Source organism: Drosophila kikkawai, chromosome 2R (assembly GCF_030179895.1).
Source record: "Drosophila kikkawai strain 14028-0561.14 chromosome 2R, DkikHiC1v2, whole genome shotgun sequence".
Classification (NCBI taxonomy): Eukaryota; Metazoa; Arthropoda; class Insecta; order Diptera; family Drosophilidae; genus Drosophila; species Drosophila kikkawai.
Genome location: NC_091729.1, coordinates 17,175,008 through 17,194,266, shown reverse-complemented (window position 1 = coordinate 17,194,266; position 19,259 = coordinate 17,175,008). Strand labels below are relative to the sequence as shown.

At 40.8% G+C, this 19,259-nt stretch overlaps 3 protein-coding genes across 3 annotated transcripts; all 3 read left to right on the top strand.

Annotated features, from left to right (window-relative positions):
• Positions 1–11,162: 11,162 nt before the first annotated feature.
• LOC108070773 (uncharacterized) lies at positions 11,163–12,598 on the top strand. The gene has a single exon (XM_017161372.3). It carries the CDS (start codon positions 11,299–11,301, stop codon positions 12,505–12,507), a length of 1,209 nt encoding a protein of 402 aa, XP_017016861.1. The 5' UTR covers positions 11,163–11,298; the 3' UTR covers positions 12,508–12,598.
• Positions 12,599–12,863: 265 nt separating this feature from the next.
• Positions 12,864–13,907, top strand: LOC108070801 (leucine-rich repeat-containing protein 40). The gene is made up of 2 exons (XM_017161401.3): positions 12,864–13,002; positions 13,063–13,907. Exon 2 carries the CDS (start codon positions 13,083–13,085, stop codon positions 13,797–13,799), a length of 717 nt encoding a protein of 238 aa, XP_017016890.1. The 5' UTR covers positions 12,864–13,002; positions 13,063–13,082; the 3' UTR covers positions 13,800–13,907.
• A 333-nt stretch (positions 13,908–14,240) lies between these two features.
• LOC108070812 (dynein light chain roadblock-type 2) lies at positions 14,241–14,868 on the top strand. The gene is made up of 2 exons (XM_017161411.3): positions 14,241–14,415; positions 14,470–14,868. The coding sequence occupies exons 1-2, from the start codon at positions 14,336–14,338 to the stop codon at positions 14,786–14,788; spliced, it is 399 nt and encodes a 132-aa protein (XP_017016900.1). The 5' UTR covers positions 14,241–14,335; the 3' UTR covers positions 14,789–14,868.
• Positions 14,869–19,259: the final 4,391 nt, after the last annotated feature.

The window sequence follows — 19,259 nt, the reverse complement described above, 5'->3', positions numbered from 1 at the left end:
ATTTAAAACTTATTCCTTAATTTCGGTTGTTAATGAAAATACCAGCTCTATTAAAGGAAAGAAAACAATGTTGTGTCATAAAGCAATATTTCTTTTCATCTCGATATTCATCCTTAATAGATATATTTTGTCCTACGTGTGCTGGTGACATACAAAACACATAAAAAAGTCAAGCGACCACATTTCAAATTAGCACACCCTCACACACCCACTCTCGAATGCCATAAAGAGGATGCCCACAAAATATAAAATAAAAATGCCGCCACAAGAAGCACGCGCATAAATACCAATACAAATGCTGGAATAATGCAATATAATAAACGTCAGGAGCAGAAGTCGAAGCATAGGGCCAGGGACTAGGGGGCGAAAACAAACCGCAGGGCGATGCCGAAGTACTAGGTCCTCTGTTCGGGATCGGAGTGCCTTCTGATTGCGTGCTGATAACCCTTTTCCAAGTTTTCTTGTCGCAACAAAAAAACATACTATATGCATACTGAAGCTCGTATAAATAAATATATACACGCTTTAAGCTAACCGCGCTAAATCCAATTTGGCTAACAAGACATTGTCACTCAAAGCGAGTGCGTAACCGCAGGGCGGCGTTGGGGGGTCGAAATCCCTAAAGAATTTTCGCTTATGAGTGTGATCGAAGGCAGTGACATTTAACCCACGAAAACCCTTGTTTTTGCGGTTTGAACTTTGCGATGGCGAAGACTTGTTAGGCGACGATTAAGCCACTCATAAATAGGGGTATTTAATCAAGGTCATAACGCAGCTTTTGTGGCACACTGAGAAATTGCTTTAAAAGGTTGAAATTTAATTGGTTAAAGGAGTAGTATTTAGTTAAAGTTCTCTTTAATTTATATAAAGAAAGCTTTCATTTAATTGATTGCTTAATTATTGAAATTATTTTTGAATCATTAATCAAACTGCATGCTTATCTTCACAGCTCTTGTCTCTTGTTATTAAAAAATTATGTTAATATTTGAAAATGGTATTTTCCCTTGGCATATCCTCCCGGTTTTAGTTCAGGCCAGAAAGGCAGAAATCGCGTAAACTCATTTAAGCCAGACGACGACGTCAACAACAAATTCGGGGCTTAATCCGCCAGCTTTCGGGCCACATCCGCTCATTAGTCTGAGGAGCAAGGCAAGGAGCACAAGACAAGGAGCAAAAGTAAGAGCAGGAGCAGGAGCATATCTTACATGTCCTATGCCATATAGCATTTCCTTCGCAGCGTGGGGATCAGTCACTTGTCTGTCATCGTCAATGCGGCATCCGCAAGCCGTAAAATCTGTACAAAGAAATGCCATAAAACGCCAGCCGCAGTCGCGACACCCGCAAAACGTTGAAATGAACGAAAAATGCGGTTATAGCATTTGGGCGCAGAAATTTCACCGCCACTCGGGCACACACTCACGCACACCGGATGGTTGTTAACATAATTCATTTCAAGCGCCAACTTGAACGCAATGTGCCTCAAAATTCCTGGCCAAAAGACTAACGACTTTTAATTAAAATATCTCAGGGGATTAAAAAGATTTTGAACTTGGGAATTTACTGATATGGAAATGGCATTTAAAGTCGAAATTTATTGCCCTGATATGATAGCCTTTAAGCCATTTTCAAAGGGGGGAAAACCAAAAGGAAACTCAACTCGACGGTAAACATAAATAGGAAAAAGAACAAGTTAAAAGGGAAAGAGATTTTCCCGTCTCGCTGCCACATATGATGACTTTTGTAAAGTAGCGCTCATCTTTTAGGAAAAGCCCGGCAAAGCCAGCTAATGGTGTCACCTCGCAGGGAATGGCAAATTAGCGTGGATTGCGCACTTTTTTTTTGTCAAGAATCAGCTTAAGGGGATAGAAAAGAGCAGGTGGAAGAGAGCAGGGACTCCATTCAGGTGGGACAGACACCTGGACGATGGCAGCTGGCAGCTGTTGACACACTCCACATCGCAGCCATGTACAACATGTCGTATAAGTATTTTAATTAAGCATCAAGAGGCGCACAAAAACACATGAAGAGCAAGTTTCGCGTTTTAATTAAGACCCACTAAACTAAGAAAGGTGGGGGCGCCTTAGACGCTCCGTCTCCGTCTCCTCCTGCTGCCGCCGCTGCTCTGGGGATCGGAAACTTTCCATTTAAGCTAAACTCACAGTTAAAATTTAATTTACTTGGCACAAACTTGCGGCGGCAGCTGCGCTTTCAGAAAAAAGATGCCGCTGAACGCGTACGCGAAATACGTACACGTCATGTGGATTACTCATACGCCGTGTGCGCGCATTTAAGCACCCGAGATGAGGACGCGGATGTGGATAAAGCCGGAGCTAAAATTTCAGGCAACCAGTTCCTCGGGCGACAGGTGGCGGCGACTGGAACAACAATAACAGCAGTTGCAACATCGACAACAAAAACACTCACACACACACACAGGATACACGTCCAGGCACACCAGTTTCCGTAGTAAGCCAAAAACGTCCTTAAAATGTTTGCATTTAAACGGCACTCGACTCTCGCTTCATGCCTCCAAAAAATGCCTGCATACATGGCACCGTACATAGTATGCTTATATGCCAGCTGGATATTTATATTTGGCCTGACCTCGCCAGGAATATTACAACATTTTATTTATCTGCAGAGCATAAAAATATTTTTAAGCTGCGTGTGGCAAACAAACGAGCAGAAAAATAAAGAATTTTTCTCCATTTAGCAACTGGATTTGTGGAAGCGTCGGTGGAAATGTTTTGAAAAACAATTTTTACACTTTGGCACAAAACAGTTGGATAGATTTTCATTAAATATTAAAATTTGAGATCTTTGGGGAAAGAAAAACAAATCCTAAAAAAGGTTTAATTCTAAAAGAAAAATGTTTTCTAGTTTTATTAAATATTTAAAGGAAAATGTGGAATTTAAGTCTGGTTTTTATGTTTTCTCTGTATTCCTGAGTGCTGGAAAAATAGCGTAAAGAAAACTTCAGTTTAACGAATAGCCATAAAGTATCACTGATGAGTAGAACAAAGTTTGCATACTTTTATCAATCACAACCGGGGATTTATGCGCTGCTCAGTTCGCGTTTTGTGGTCGTGCCATCTGAGTCTAATATCTGAAAGTTCTCTGTTTCCCAGTCTCGCAGTTATTTAACTTTGCTCCTGCAAATACTACTTACTACTATTCCATTGCACAGCAGCCATTCGCCTGCGAAGTCAATCAGTGCGAGCTGGGTGCGGTGAGCATCCCGATTGCCAAGGCACATGCCCTCTTCATTAGATTTGCTGGAGTCTCTCTCCTCGTCGTTCTTCAGTCTCCTGACTATTTGCTGAAATTGTATTTTTGCTTCGCAATTTGATTTAAGCCAAGTGCTTGGCTTGGCTTGGCTTTGGCTTGTGTGCAGCACTTGGAGTTCGAGTTGAAAAGCAATAATCCGGGGTGGAAAATCGATTGTGGAGTTTGCGAAAAGTGTACTGAAATTTGAATGAAAGTTTAAACTAAATGTAGCAAAATAATTGGTTTGTTTTGTTTGCTTATAAACTACTCTCAATCACATTTCATTACAGAGCGTAAAATTTAAAAGAAACATTTTATATGTAAGAAAAAATCTCTATATTTGGGAAATTATAAATCCCTGAAGAAGGGTATAAAAAAATACTTATATTTTAGGTGCAAAAACTGGGCTTCTGTTAGCCAGAGCCCAGCAAGAATCGTAAGTTCATCTCAGTAAGTATTTCTACGTGACTTTATTGCTCCTAACCCGGCGGGAGTTAAGTGTACGTGCACAAAAGATGAAAAATGTATCAAAAATAAGTCAAATAAAAAGTAGGTAAGCAAACAAATTCAAACCAAAGGACGAAGGCATGCCAGGAACATTTCGTGGTTCAAAGAGTTCGAGCAGCCACACGGAAAATCCGAAAAAAAAACCCGATGGATGTGTCGGCGCTAAGCGATAATTCATTTACCTGCCTTTAAGGCTAAATCAAGACTTCAACAGGTGGCTTTGTGTGCCCAAACTCTCGCAGCTATTTCCAATCTATATGCAGTGTAAGGCAAACGTGTAAGCATTGTAAGTTAAGTATCAGCTAGCTCACCTGGCAAGAAGGGGTGAGAGTAGAAGGGGTTACCAAGTCACTCAACGACCTTTTGCAACTGCAACAATTTTCCATCTACTGTTGCCACTTTCAGGATGCTGAATCTTCGCTTTGCTCATATTGTCACGTGATGTTGCATCGTTAAGGGGGATTTATGCAGATTTTCCATGCAGGCAACAAGTTTTTTTCCAGCTCTATGGCAGAGAATTAGTTTGAGAAAGCTTCTTTGCAGCTCAGCGAGCATTTGGGATTTAATTTTGATATTAAATGTATAAAAAAAACTTTGTATTTCATAGAAAGAAATCTTTTTAACAAAGAAATATTAATTTTGAAATAAAGTAAGGTAAAGAGCTTGTTTTTAAGAGGCTTAAAGATACATAACTCTGATAAAATACATTTTTCATAACCTTTCATATATTTACCATCCAAATAAATACTCTCCTGTAAATAAACTGCATTATAAAGCCATGTTTATTCATCCTCGAATCATTGGCGCATATTTTGCGGCCTCTTTGAGGACCTCCATGGGCCACATCATTAGTTTTGCGTGCGGCACATCGCCATGTCGGCCGCGGCACGTATGAAAATGTGCCCACTTAATTGTCTGGCTGGCCAGGGGTAACTGCCAGCAAATTGCGGCCGTGCGACCATTGTGATTTTCCGCAGCTTGGCTAGGATGCCCGGGAAAATACGTTCCGGGAAACTTGGCGAGTCCTAAGTTGATGACAAGGACGTCAGAGACACAAAATATTTGCTGTGACTTGGAGGACATTTCACCGAATGGCAAGAAAGCCGGAAAAACTCTCAGCCGGAAGGCGTGTCGAGTGCAAAGTGTGTGTATAAATAAATCAAAGTTTATTTAGTGACAGACACTCTCTGCACTTTGATTTGCAGTGGTTCAAATTTCCGCAAGCCAAATGGGGAAAAAATGAGCTCCAATTCAAAGGGCCTGTGTGCAGTGCGCAGCATCTCATTCAAAGGCTGTGGGGCTGATAGGAAATGTTATGAATGTGCAATCACACAGCAGTTGCCACAATAAAAACAGCAACTACACACACATGTGTGTATAAGCACGCCCAAGGAAAGCAGGTGACAAAAACGGGGGACAGAGGCGGAGGAGGAGGAAAGCCCAAGAAAAGCCCCCAACTGGCAGAGCTTAAGAAATGAGAGAAAGGTGAAGCACAGAGAAGAAACACGAGGCAACAAACACAATGAAGCTTGCCAGCGGATATTAAAACTATTTTACAGCTGCTTTGTGGCAGTCTCCTTCCCTTTTTACTTGGCTTTTCCCCCAAGCTTTTCATTCCAGCCGCTCCTGCATGCACTTGACTTTTCGCCATGTGTGTAAGTGTGGTGTGATGGTGTCTGTTCTTTCTACCCGGTACTCGTTAGCCATCTGGGTATATTATTTTCCTGCGGATGTGAGCAACAGGCTGAGGGAAATGGTGTTCGTCTTTAATAGTGGAATGTGAAACGGAAGTTGCCGAGCCGCCATTATTGACGGTGACATATTATGGGAAACTTAAAAAAAATAATGAAAAAAAGGACAACGAAAAATGTGAAAAACTGTCATTAAAATAAGTAGGGGAAGCATTAAATAAATATATTTAAGGATATAGAAGTGTTTGGTATAATATTCTTGTATTCTTTCTATTATTTATATCTACAGTAAAGAACAATCATTGTTTTAAATTATAATTCTTACTAAATAGAAACAAATATCCAGTTAAAAGTTTCCTTAATACCACATTATATAATTACCTATTTAACAATATATATTACTCTTAAAATAAAACCTTAAATCATACTAAATAACCCTGAAAAGTTTCCTAATCTCACGATATCTATATTTAAAAGTTAAACAACAAGCTTCCGCCCATCGTTTTCCTGAGTAAAGTTAGCACTTTTTTTTTGCCATTTGCCTTGGTTGTTGGCTTTTGATTTTAATTTATGATCCGTGCAATTTGTGAGCTGCATTCAGGCGCATGCCCTACGGCAATATTTTCATCCATTCAAAAGTTATTATGTTTGTTGTGAGGCTCCCGTATAAATTATCAGGGCTCCGAGTTCCTCGTCTGCCCTAGAAGCCGCCGGAAGAGCATTTATTTATTTTACACTTTTAAACTTTAACAGTGAGTGTGGAGTGGAGTCTCTGGGAAGCGGAGGACGATTCAATTACTGCTGCCCCAGTGAATCCATCGCACAATTCAGGGTTAGGTTAGTTCTCCGGATTCCCATTCTGGTCGTGGCTCCGGTTTTTGCCTTTGGCCAACTCGTTGCCTGCTTTTATGTGTTGTTAACACGTGTTCAAATCATAAAGCTTAACTCGTTTTGAATATCCTTTATGGCTTGCACAGGGCGCCATTGTTATGCAATGTCTTGATAAATGGCTTTTCAGAGCCAACTCTGTGGGAGCCTCGAACGCCTCTGAGTCCGCTTTACGGAGAGAGCGTGCCAGGGCCCTTTGTGAGTGTCTCAGGAACACTCGTGTTTTTGCCCCCTGCCAGGAGCAGGATGAGAATCAGGAGGAGGACCCTGCATATTTGCATGTTGGCCCCAAATTGTACCCTCACGTGTTTGCATTCCCCAGATGTCCGCCTTTAAATGGTTTGGCTTTAGGAGTTGCAAACCAAACCGATGGAGTTTGCCGTTCCTTTCAGAACATTTAATTGACGCTGGGAATTCTGGTTGTGCCATTGCTTAGGCCTCAATCCCTCACCTTTCAGACTCACACATAGAGATCGTGTTCATCTGCAAATTCAGGGTTAGCCAAGGATGCAGTAAACGTCTTCAAATCACTGCTGTCCTTGCGAGTTGCCTTAACTTTAAGACATCACAAAACAAGCAGGATATTTAATTAAGGGTAAAGGCTTTTGCAATGACTCAAGAACAGTCTCGAGTCTCTTTCGACACATTAACCTAATTGGCTTTTTCTATTCGTAAGCTCCCTTGGCTAATAAATTGTTTAAGGATTACATGGATACTTAAAATTGTATCCGGGCATCTTCATCTTTGGCACGACAACGTCTCCTTGCTTACCTTTTTGGCTTTGCCTGCTTTCTGAGCCCCGAAAAGGTGCTCAACTTTGTGGGCTCAAAATGAGATGGAGGACAGGACGAGGCCTAAGCCCCAAAAACCTAAACCTTTGAAATGGTTTTTTAATGTGTGAGGACGACCCGCCCACCTGGCCATGGTACGGTTCGGTTCAGTTCAGTTCCTCCGTGTTTGTCGCCGAATTAGATTAAATATTTTTCGGGCGACATTTTTGGGGCGAGCATCGAGCAGGTGCAGGATCTAACTTTTGGGTTTGCTGCTGTTTGTCGTCGAGCTATTAACACCTTGGCTTATTGTTAATTAAGCCCGCTTGCTAACTGATATAATCCTTTATACCCTCGTCCCCCGGGACAAACTTGATCTGTCAACTCGGTTAATTACTGGTTTCGAGAGCTACTGCTAAGACATTAATGGCATTAATTAACTGATGGCTTTAGGGCTTAACCAATTCAGACGCTCTCAACGACTGTCGGACTTGGCTACATGGTCCCAAAATTGATGGCATTTAAGCCAGAAATGAGCAGGCAACGGGCTAATTAGAGCTGATTAAATGGATTGGAAGGAAATAGACGGCGCGGCAAACCTAATCTCTCACTTAAACACTGGCTTGGAAAATGTCCCCTTCCAAATTTTAATGAAGAAAAGCCTGGTGTTTCTTTTTATAATTTTTCTTAATGCCTTAATGGTAAACCTCTGGCCAAGTCATGGCTTATCCCTAGCCAAATCTCAGCTTAAATACTCACATATTCCATTTACATGATTTTGGCCACAAAACCTCCTTCCAATCCAGCTCGTGTCCCGTTTTCCCCTGACATCTCTCGGCGGATAGAAAATATGACAAACACAAAGTGCTCCCGACCATGAGCTGAGAAAAAACAGAATGTCATAAAAATACACACACTTGTGCCCGGGACACAGAGCCATACTTATACGTACATAAGCTGGGAGCAATAAGACAGGTTCCATAAGCCAGATGCTGGATTCTATATGCTATATGCTGGTCGGAATAATGGAGGCGGCGGCGGGCGACGCGTCGGAGCAGACAGAATAAAATCACATTTTCGCAGCCAAAGCATTTATGATCCATTATGCTCTTAACTAACGGCTCCGGCTTTTGTTTTCGTCCATAAAAAAAAATAGCAACGAAAATAATAGGGCGATATGCGGGCGTGCATACAAGGTCAGATTCGTGGCTACATATATTGTGTGGATGAAAGGCACTCCAGAATTTACAAAGATGCAGACTTTACTTTTTCTTGAGAGTTTTCTTAAAGTTGTATTTCTTTCTTGAGGTACTATATTCCTTGCAAAATGTTTGCCTAATTTAATAAATAGTTTTCATAGATTCATTGAGTGGATAAGAGGTGCTTCGGAATTTATAAAGGAAAAATGAATGAATTTTAAAAGATATATATTCTACAAGGCAGACTAAATCATAATTGACTTTACTATGGAAAATATTTGCAATAAAAATAAAATTCTCTATATTTATACCCTTGCAGGGTAGTATAATTTCAGTCAGAAGTTTGCAACGCAGTGAAGGAGACGTTTCCGACCCTATAAAGTATATATATTCTTGATCAGCATCAACAGGGGAATCTTTCTAGATATGTCCGGAAGAAATCGATTTTTTGACCATTTTTGCAAAATTTTATAAGGGGTTACATCATTAAAATTAGCAAAAATGGCCAAAAATTTTGATTTCCTAAAATTTTAAATTTGGTATGCAGTTTTTTTAATTAATAAAAACTAACACAAAACTGCTTTCCGAATCGAAATTATTGCATTTTTCGCTTAGTTATGATATATTTTAATTGTTACCTGCAAGGGAATACAAACTTCCCTTTTCCAAAACAAATTTTTAAAATAATATTACTCCCAATTGATCCATTTTAAGCCCATTCAAGTACTTTAAATGATCGCTTCTTGTCCCATCGGGTTATTGCAAATATATATCCGGAGTCCAGACACCCATCCGTAAGCTACACATTCCACTCTGGACATCCGCAGTGCGGTGGTGTATTGAAGATGTCAGGCATTCCGGGCGAGATATTTGCCACATGGCAGGAACGAGAGCCGGATAGAGCTGGTGCGGTGATGGGGTAAATAAATAAAATAGCCTGGATGCAACGCATACGTATTTGATCAAATTGCAGTCACTTGTTTGCAATGGGTGTTGTCTGGTCTGACTGTGTGTGGGTTTATTGTTGACACATTTTTAAGATGTACCCTGAAATATGAATACCAAATATGAATGCCAGATGCGAAGGCACTAGAGAATGTACAAAACACGTGGAGGTGAAAGTGGAGATGGATGGGCAGAGTGGTTGATGATATGGCAAGGCAAGGATATGAAGGATATAGAGGATACCGAGATGGTTGCGGTGAGGCAGCCGTGGGAGTGACACTTGAGAACAAAAAACGCTTAAGTGGTTCAATGTCTAGGGCCAGGGGGAGCCCGTCATCCTCTGACACCCGTTGTCTCCACGCTGACGTTGATTGTTGAGCGATAAGAGCGTTGCCCTAATGACACTCTGGCCCCGACTGGGGGATGTCCTTCAGTTGATGGCCCCATAATCGGCTGAGTGGAGAGCACATTAATGCATCAGATTATTATGACTGCACATACAGCTTGCGTATGTATATTTATATGGCACTGTCATGGTCGATTTATCTTTAATTCATGCCCTGCCATGGCCACCCGCCGCACCCAACCGCATTAATCATTTAATTGTGACCGCGAAATCCCTACCATATTAACAATCAATTAATGCAATTCGCATAGGTTTTTTATTCCGCTATCGGTTTCTACTATATGGGCACCATGTGTTGTTGATGCTTCTTAATCCGATTTGAACAAAAGTAAATCAAGGAATAATAAAAAGAGCACATAGATTAAAATGTATTATTATTATTGTACCCTAATTGAATTAATGTGGCTTAATTTGATGAAAAAGTTTCAATTTAACATAGTTTATAATGCAAAAAAATAGAATTACAAAAGCACATGTAAATTGGTAAAAGGCTTAAAGCAAAAAGTGTATACCCTATTTATATTTACACAACGTCGAATTCCATGAATGGTTTTGATGTTCCGCCAATTATTCAGACCATGTGACGCAATTATTCGAGTGTTATGACCACTAATTGTCCATTTTTCGAATGGTTCACTAGACTTTAAAATGTCAATTGTGTGGAAATCGCTAAATGGCAAAACACAAATAGGCCCAGAAAAGTTAAAAAAAAAGTACAAATGAGCAACCAACAAATGCAGCATTTAAAAAGCAGTAAATCGCAATGAAAAACTCATGTAAAGAGATAACTAGCTGTGAATTAGAACATAAAAAATAGTGGAAATATTTCCATTTTAATGGCATGCATACTTGCAGATTTTAATTAAATCACTAATTACGCGAACACAAGTTTGCATTATGAGACGACCACCGCAGTGTTTATTTCGTTGAAATTTGTTGAAATTAATTAAATTGAATTTATACTTGATGGAGACAGTGCAATATGCACTCCATAATATATATATATATATATATATATATATACCGGCTAAATAATTGATGCGAATTGCACAATTTCATTTTGTTTTCCACATCAAAGAATATGAAGCCGCACATTCCATGAATTTTATTATGTTAGGCAGCAGTTTTTATGTTGAAGTTAATGAAATTAGCATTAGCAGGGATAATTAGGATGGTTGGAATTACTGCCAGAGTGGGGAAGTTGATATGGATTCCTTATTTATTGATGTTTGTGATGTCTAATTATTATTACTTATTATTCGTTTGCTTAGTTAGTGGATATCACAAAACAAAAGTCATTAAAGTCAAGGTTAGCTTTAAGTTACTTTTCAAAGCTAATTTATGTAACTCTCCTTTGAAATTTACCTTTAAGACTATTAAGAGCTCTTTTCATACTTAATACCCAATCTTTGTTAAAACCTTAGTAGTTTTTGTAAGCCCCAAAGTTCGGTGGGTAGTATCTATCTACCAACAACCCATCTAGGTCATCCTGGCTTTTTCATTCACATATCTATTTCTCAAATCTCACAGTCCGATATTTATATATTATTCAACCAACAAGTCACTCCGCAAACACTGCCTTAGCAGCTTCAAATTCAAGTATATCCAAAGATTTCCAAAAGACCATGTTTATCCGAGGCGATGCGACGCGCGGTGCTAGGGATACGGGGATTATTCCCCAGGTGCCCAGCTCGATGACTCCGTACGTGGCGGCTGTAAAACGCGGTCCCTACACAATGACCAATCCCGTTTATAACAACCCAAATCCCCACCTGGTGGCATTCGATGGCCAGGTGGCAGACACCACCCAGAAGCACACCTTTAACATCAATAAGCAGGCTCTGATGAGCAATTACCGTCACCATCAGCGCCTGATCCCGGTGGCCATAGGCAAGCATTCCCTGTCCAGGAGTCGCTCCAATCTGGTGACGAACGAACAGCGGGCCTTGTACCGCCAGCACCGAGAGCGAATGAGCCAAGTCAAGGGCAAGGTAAACACCTACCTGCCCCCGCCAAAGATCAAGATTGAGGGGAATGGCATGGAGCTGTCCTACATGGAGATGCTGACCGCTCTGTACAAGAAGAGCAACAATACGCTGCGCACCTTCACCAAGTCGCCAGAACGCCTGGCGGAGGGCAGGTGGCGCAATGCGACAGTGGCCCGAAACAAGGAGCAGCGGCAGCTGGAGAACAACAAGAAGTTTCACAAGGGCGGAGAGCTCTTCGATACGATGGCGGCAAAGTCAAAGAAGTCCGAGGGATCCTTTACCTACGAGATTCCGATGCATGTCCTCCATCGCTACGAAAATCTAATGGATCAATGCGATGTGGGTGTCTTGTGCAAGCTGCTGCGCCCGCAGATCTATTTGGACATTGAGGTGCCGGATTGCCGCCTCCAGGGTCGACTCTGCATCCAGCTCTTTACCGAGGCCTGTCCGCAGGTGGTGCTGGAATTCATGCGGGTCTGCACGCGCAACTGTACCCAATCCATCGCCTTCACTCGAGCCTTGTCGCCCATTTGGCTGGAGGGCAAGATTGAAATGGACTCGGAACGGAACAGGGGGCTAACCAATATCGAGCACGATTTCGAGACCTTGAACCATGGCGTGGATGCTGGCATCCTTTCGTTCCCCAGTCGCTACGTTCGTGCCACTGCCTGTTCGGCGGTAAACTTCACCATCAGCTTTAAGCCGTTGTCGACGCTAAATGGTCGCAGGATCGCCTTCGGCAAGGTGCGCAAGGGAATGCAGTTCCTGTCAAAGATTCATGATGCCATCGGTCACCTGGCCAGCGCTCACAATAAGATTTTTCTGACAGACTGTGGCATCCTTTGAACCAAAGTCAAATTTTATGTAAAAAGACATTTGTGTATTTAATCATTTGATTGTAAGCAGCTCGTCAAAATATATCCAGTTTGTAGATAAATTTGAGATATTTCCTTCCTGAAAAATATTTGGAATATTGGTTTAAATTGAAAATAATATGCCTAGATATATTACAACCAATAACGATGACTTAGATTCTTGTTTTATATAAAGAAATCTATAATTTAAATATAATAAATATTTTCCTCGGAAATGCTCCTTTTAAAAGACCACTAGGAGCGTCTTGTGCTAAATAATATTTATATAAATATATATTCTATAATTTGTTTCAGTTTAAAAAATCCTAATAAAGTTTTTTATAAATTTTCATTGGAAATATTGTCAAATGTTCAGTCTTGCTACGGATCTAGGTTTTCATTTCAGTTTGAAATTTAAAGCAGCTAAGGCAACTCATAAGAGTAATCTATGCATCTAATATTTTATATATATTTTTTCTGTAAAACTGTAAGTTTTTTACAATAATATTATTTGTTTATTTCGCGCTAAAAATAAAACCAAATTAAGTTTTAGAGAATCTGCTCAAGATGACTTTCGTTGGCGATGGACTAAACAGTCCGCGTAAGCAGGGCGGCGGAATGGATTGCTCGGAGGATTCCCTGTTTCCCGATAAATATCACATGCGAAATACCCGAGTCCTGAATGTTTCCATGGCCAATATCACCGGATTGCCAATGGAGGTTTTAGAAACGGCTCGTCAGGAGCTGGTAAATGTTGTAAACCTAGACGGAAATCTGCTGATCGAGTTGCCTCAAGACCTGCACATGCTGAGCGAACTCCTCACTGAGCTGGTCCTCTCCAGAAACCAGATCTCCTATGTGCCCACAAACATATCGCAGTACTCGAAGCTCGCGGTTCTTAACCTATCCTGCAATCTGCTCTGTGAGCTGCCCATGGAGCTAGCCGGACTGCAGCTGCTCCGGGAGCTGGACATATCCCACAATCGCTTCGAGCTTTTGCCACGCTGCATCTACGAGCTACAGAGTTTGGGCAAGCTGGTGGCCAACGACAACCGCATCAAGGACATCGATGCCAGCGACCAAGGACTGGGCGCCATGATAAACCTGCACACCCTGATTCTGAACAACAATGACATCCAAATGGTGCCGCCCCTCCTGGGTAATCTGACCAATATTAAACAGCTGGAGCTGTGGGGCAATACCTTCCGTCTGCCGCGCCACCAGGTCCTGGCGATGGGAACATTGGCGGTGCTGGCCTACTTACGTACACGCATTCCTGCATAAATCAGACAATTATAGTATTGCCAAATTTCAATTCATAGACAATTTAAAACAAATTTTTAAGTATTGACAAATAAACGAAGGCCGCAGGCTTTGTATTTTTCAACGCTATTCGATTGGTATTATTTTTATTATGAATAATGAAGAGCACAGAAAAAATAGGCTGTGGGAAATCTGATACAGCTTCATGCTTTTAAAATAGGGCAAAGCTTTCTGAGTTTAAAAACCAGAGATTTATTTACATTTGCTGCATTTTTTGGATTTCTATAAAATCAAGATGTCAGTTATTAATCGAAAAAACTGGTTTTAATATTTGCCATGATGACTAAAAATATGGTTTTATATTTCTCAATATATAATTTAATCTTTTTCAATGGCTTTCCAAAAATGTTTCCCTGCCTTCACCCATATCAAACAAGTTATAAATCGATTTCTTACTCATTATTAAAAATACAATAAACAACTAGTTAGCTTTGAAATAAACATATAAACATAACTCACATGTATTCGGCTTTGGCTACAGTCAAAGTCCTGCCACAATGTCGAGAATGTCGAGGATTTCGACAATAGATCAGCCGGAACAACCCAAGCTGCCTCCCATCGCAAAGAAAACTGTTGCGTAAGTAGTTTAATTTCAAGTTAAGGACTTGCTTTATTTCGTGATCTTGTACAGTCGTGCCAGATCCTACGACGATGATGCCTTCATCAAACTCTTCGACCATCGCGGCGGTCGGGACATCATAATTATGGATAACAATGGCTTGCCCTTGCGATCGACCTCCAGCCAGAGACGCACCATATTTCTTGTTGGCAATCTGAAGCCCCTTCTGTTCATGGCCCGGAATGTGGTCAGGGATCTGGATCCCTCCAACGATATAACATTCATGCGCATCCGCTCCAATATCGGCGAAGTGCACATGACCCTGGGATCCGAATTCATTTTGATAGTTGTGCAAAGGTTCAAAAAGAAATTTGGAAACACTGAGGCCTGAATTTGAAACCATTAATTGAGCTGTATATAGCTTTATACCGTTCCACTAAACATTAAATTACAGCAATTATGGCAAATGAATCGTGGCTTCAATTGATTTTGCGGGCTAATTGGCAAAGGGGAAAAGTCCAGGGAAAGCCATTCTGATCCTGCCTGTATTTGCAGCATTTACAAAGCCGGAAAATGCAGTGAAGCACCAATTAGCGCCACATACGGTTATTCATTTCGCTTGTCAGTCGATTTTCGGGGTTGGACTTTGTTCGGGAACCGACGAAGCTCTCAATTGAGTTCGCGCGGCTCTCATTAATCTTCGCTGGTCTTTTGAATTTGTCCTGGCCCAGGCAGCTTCAGTAAAACCCAATAACCCTGCCTGTCGCTCTGGCAAAAAGAGCAAAAAATAGTGAGCATCCCACTGAAAAGCAGCCACAGATTATAGCAAAAAATGTTAAGATAATCGCAATTAAAGTTCGCACATCTCTCTATGTGCCTCTTGATGAATTGCTGTTTTTTTTTTAGTATTTATGGGTCTTAAGTTAAACAATAAGAATAATAAATAAAAAGTAGAATTACTTTCATGTTTTTTAGCAAACTTTCAATGTTATTTTCTCATTAAACTTGAACTAATATTTTATTATTGTCACTAAAAGATTATCCATCGACAAGTGGCTAATGACAGCCTAATTTTCCCGGAGATCCCAACAGTTTATCCAAATTATTATACCCCCGATAAGTGTTTGTAATGGCAAGGACATTTTCCCGTGGGGCTAGAAATGGCAAAGGCACACAATGACTTTATGTTTGTTTTACGGCCCATTGTGTGGTGAATTTTTCGGCATTGTTTTAGTTTCAAATTGCGAGTATTTATTCAACCTGTTGTAGGGCCAGGGCCAGGACACGAACAGGGACAGGGGCATTTGTCCAGGGGCCCTATGTACGTATGTATGTGTTTTGTCGCCATTTTAGCTCCCAGGACAGCTAAATGCGCCATTGTGCTGGTGTTTGTGTTTTGTATTTTTTGCTCTATTTGGTGTTACATTATTCAATGCGGTGCAAATATTTATGGTTTGTCTCTCGCTGAATGCCAAAGCCCCTAAACGCAAATGTGTGTTTCTGCAAAAAAGCAAACACTAAATAATGTTGGCTTTGGCGAATGGGTTTTGTATGAATTATGGCGGGTAGAGAGAGTTACGCGATCGGATTAAGGACCAAACGCCGCCGTTCGATTCGCATTCATCATATTTTTGAAAAGGAGTCCAAGGAGCAAATTGCGAAATCCCTCTACGTGATTAAGTGACCGAGCGGGCAATGCACCGAGCACGACACATGTTGACATTTAATTTATTCGATTCGATTCGATTCGATTGGGTTCGATCGGAGACGAGTGCAGCATACGGTAGCAGTGCGTTGACTTTCAATGAATATTCGAGAGTTATTAATAATGTAAGAGCGGGGAATTTACATTGCAGCCACTCCGTTGAAGAATGAGCGACTGCCGTTTTAATTACCAACTTCATTTAAAGAGTTCTTTCGTTGCTTAAATTATGAAAATAACCAATACTCCCGACATTCGAGAATCCTCAATTCGCCCCGAAGGCTTCAGATTCCAATATTGCGTCGTCTGGTGGGCGATGAATCGTAAAATTGCGTACAAGCGAATATAATTCCGTCTGTTACAGGAAAGCTTAAGGGCTATTTGGCCAGACGACGCCGACGCCACTTTAACATTATCAAAATGGCTGCTGGGCAATGCAAAAACCCCAATTTCAATTCATACGAGAGTGAGAAACAGGTGGGTTCTTTCCCGGGAATATTGACCAAAAACCAAACGCTCATTACGCGGTACTCAAAGCATAACAAAATGCATACAAATACCAATGCTCACTTGTCTGTCGGGCAAAAGCCGATTACAAACTGTATTTACTGTATTTATTTATGGGGTTGGGCAGAAAGTCAAACCTTGTAATTAAAAAAATAAATATGTGGTCGGTCGATCGAATTAGCAAGCCCCATTAAAGGTTTTAATTGTATTATACGGTCCAGGACGTGCACTAACATTTAATATGATTTCAGGATTCAAGAGAAAACGTTAATAGTAAAAAGTTTAAGATTGGTTAATTTATAGTTTATTTTAAGTATTTATTAAGTATTGCAGAAATTCTATTTGTTTTTCAGCAGTTAAGCATACTAAAATCTTAAACTTTCAGAGAGTTTCCTCACTTCAAATAAATTATCTGAGGAGTAAACCTCCCTCTAGAAGTTTACTTCCCCTTTCAGGCCAAGTCCTGACCCTTATTCCATGTTCTTTTCGGCCAACACACATTCACATGAGTAATGGTCTTCCCCTTTGCCGCATTTGCGGACATTCATCATGCCAGCCAATCCCGACATGTGTTGCCCTTAATTAGTTCCATTTGAGCCCTTTTTGGGCAATGTTGCAGGAGATTAAAAATTATCCCGAGTGCGGAAAACGAAGTGGTAGGTACGGGGTAGAGCATTTATGGAAGCGCTCTCATCACCCGCCACTTGGTTTTTTGACATTCAATAAAATATATATGCACATCGGACACTGATTGGGTTACTTGTCCAATTGGTCAGTGGAAATCAAATCAGTCATGGTGCAACAGAACCATAGTGCCCAATGCAATATTAATTGAATGCATAAATTTAAGATTCCAGCGAAACGGTGCTCTGTTCATGGCAATTAAAAAATATATAGTTATATTGACAGCCTGAAAAAATAATTTCGCGGAATGTGCCCTGGAATGAAACTATTTTCATTGTTTGCTGGGTCGCAAAATGTATGGGGAAGCGGCAGCATTGTTTCGCCAAACAAAGGCCCCCACATTTTTCATTTTAATTACTTTCCAATTAAGCCTCAATTAAACGAGATCCTTGAGCCTCCGCCAGCAACTTAAGGCCATGGCAATTAAGAGGATATCAGCAATCAAATCCAGCGACACCATTAGGACCCAAAGAGGGATTTTTCAAGTGGAGAGCATGCAATCTGCCGATTTAATTAATGAAAACACATATCGGATATGTCGGGAGTTAATAACATAAGGCTGCTGCAAAGGGGAATATGACTTCCGATTCACCGGCATTAATTAACTTTAACTTTCGGTTGTCGGCGCAATAATCTCCCCCCTTTCGCACACAAAGTCCCTGGCAACATCAGAATATATGTACTACGAAAAAAGCGCCAAGGGCTTTCCTTTAATTACAGTGCAGTACAGTGCAGTGGCTTAAAGAGAAACATCACCGACACCGCCGTCGAAATAAGGCCTTTCCACCTGCATTTCCACCCACACCACTTGCCGCCAAAGGCTCGGAAAAGTAAACCAGCACAGGAAACTCTGCTTATTTCGTACTTGAAAACTAACATGAGCCTGGGAAAACCAGTACACCCCGCAGCCAAAGATAACTTTTGTGCAATGTGTTTGTCGTTGTGGTTGACGCTTTTCCAAGCCAAGCCTAGTTGCCATCCTTCAAGTCCAACACGGCAGCGGAAAATTTGGAATAATTATATTAGGGAAATCATCTTGGGTGCATTTTCAACAAAGAAAAGTTAGTTACTAAGTGGGAAATTGTAATTTTTTATGAAGAGAAAATGAAAAGGTAGAGTATATTTTAACTTAAGCACTTCCTGTATTTTCCTGCATTTAAAAAGTCTTAAAAAATATCTAAAAAATATAAGTATAAAGCCAGCTAAATCCAAAGGATATTGTCAAGAAGCCAGTTGGCTTCTTACCACCTTGCCAAGGATATGGCACGTTTATAGTCCTGCCTGATGCCTCAAAATGTAGCTGCTAATTTCTTTAGACGTTCGCACATGCATTGCAATTTCTTATGAGAAGTTGGGGAATAGGAATGGAGCCAGCTTTTGGGTAGGTAAATGGAGGCCACCGACTGCTCCTTTCATTTTTGCGGGCAAATACTTCATAACAAGTTTGATGCAACTTTTAAAACATTTACGCCATTTTCACGTGTACGTGACCACGCATGGCAAACGCTAAAGTTGTACCCGGCATACACAAACACACAGGCATACTCTCGGTTCTGGGAATGTTCTTAGGGGATTCACTTTATGGCTGCGGGGAGCTCTTTAATTGCAGCCAAGCGGGTGATTATTTTGGCAAGTTTTTTAGCCTTTTTAGCCCTTTTACGGCAATGCCAACAGTGCTCTCTCTCTCTCTCTTGAATAAAAATCACAAATGCCTTGCACGTATTTATTAAATTCCGTTTGCACCGTTTTGAGTTGGAAACTTTCGCATCCGCCCCAAGTACGTGAATGTGTTCATTGGGGCTTTGTGTGTTGAATCCAGCCTCCCCTTTGTTTGGACGGGGGCGCGGAAAACATTTTTGCATGCCAATCAAATCTCATCCCTTTTGCCAGTTAAATATTTTAATGCTCTCATTATTAACTTTGTCGCTGAATCAATAATTTAATATGTTACTGATTTATGCATGCATCG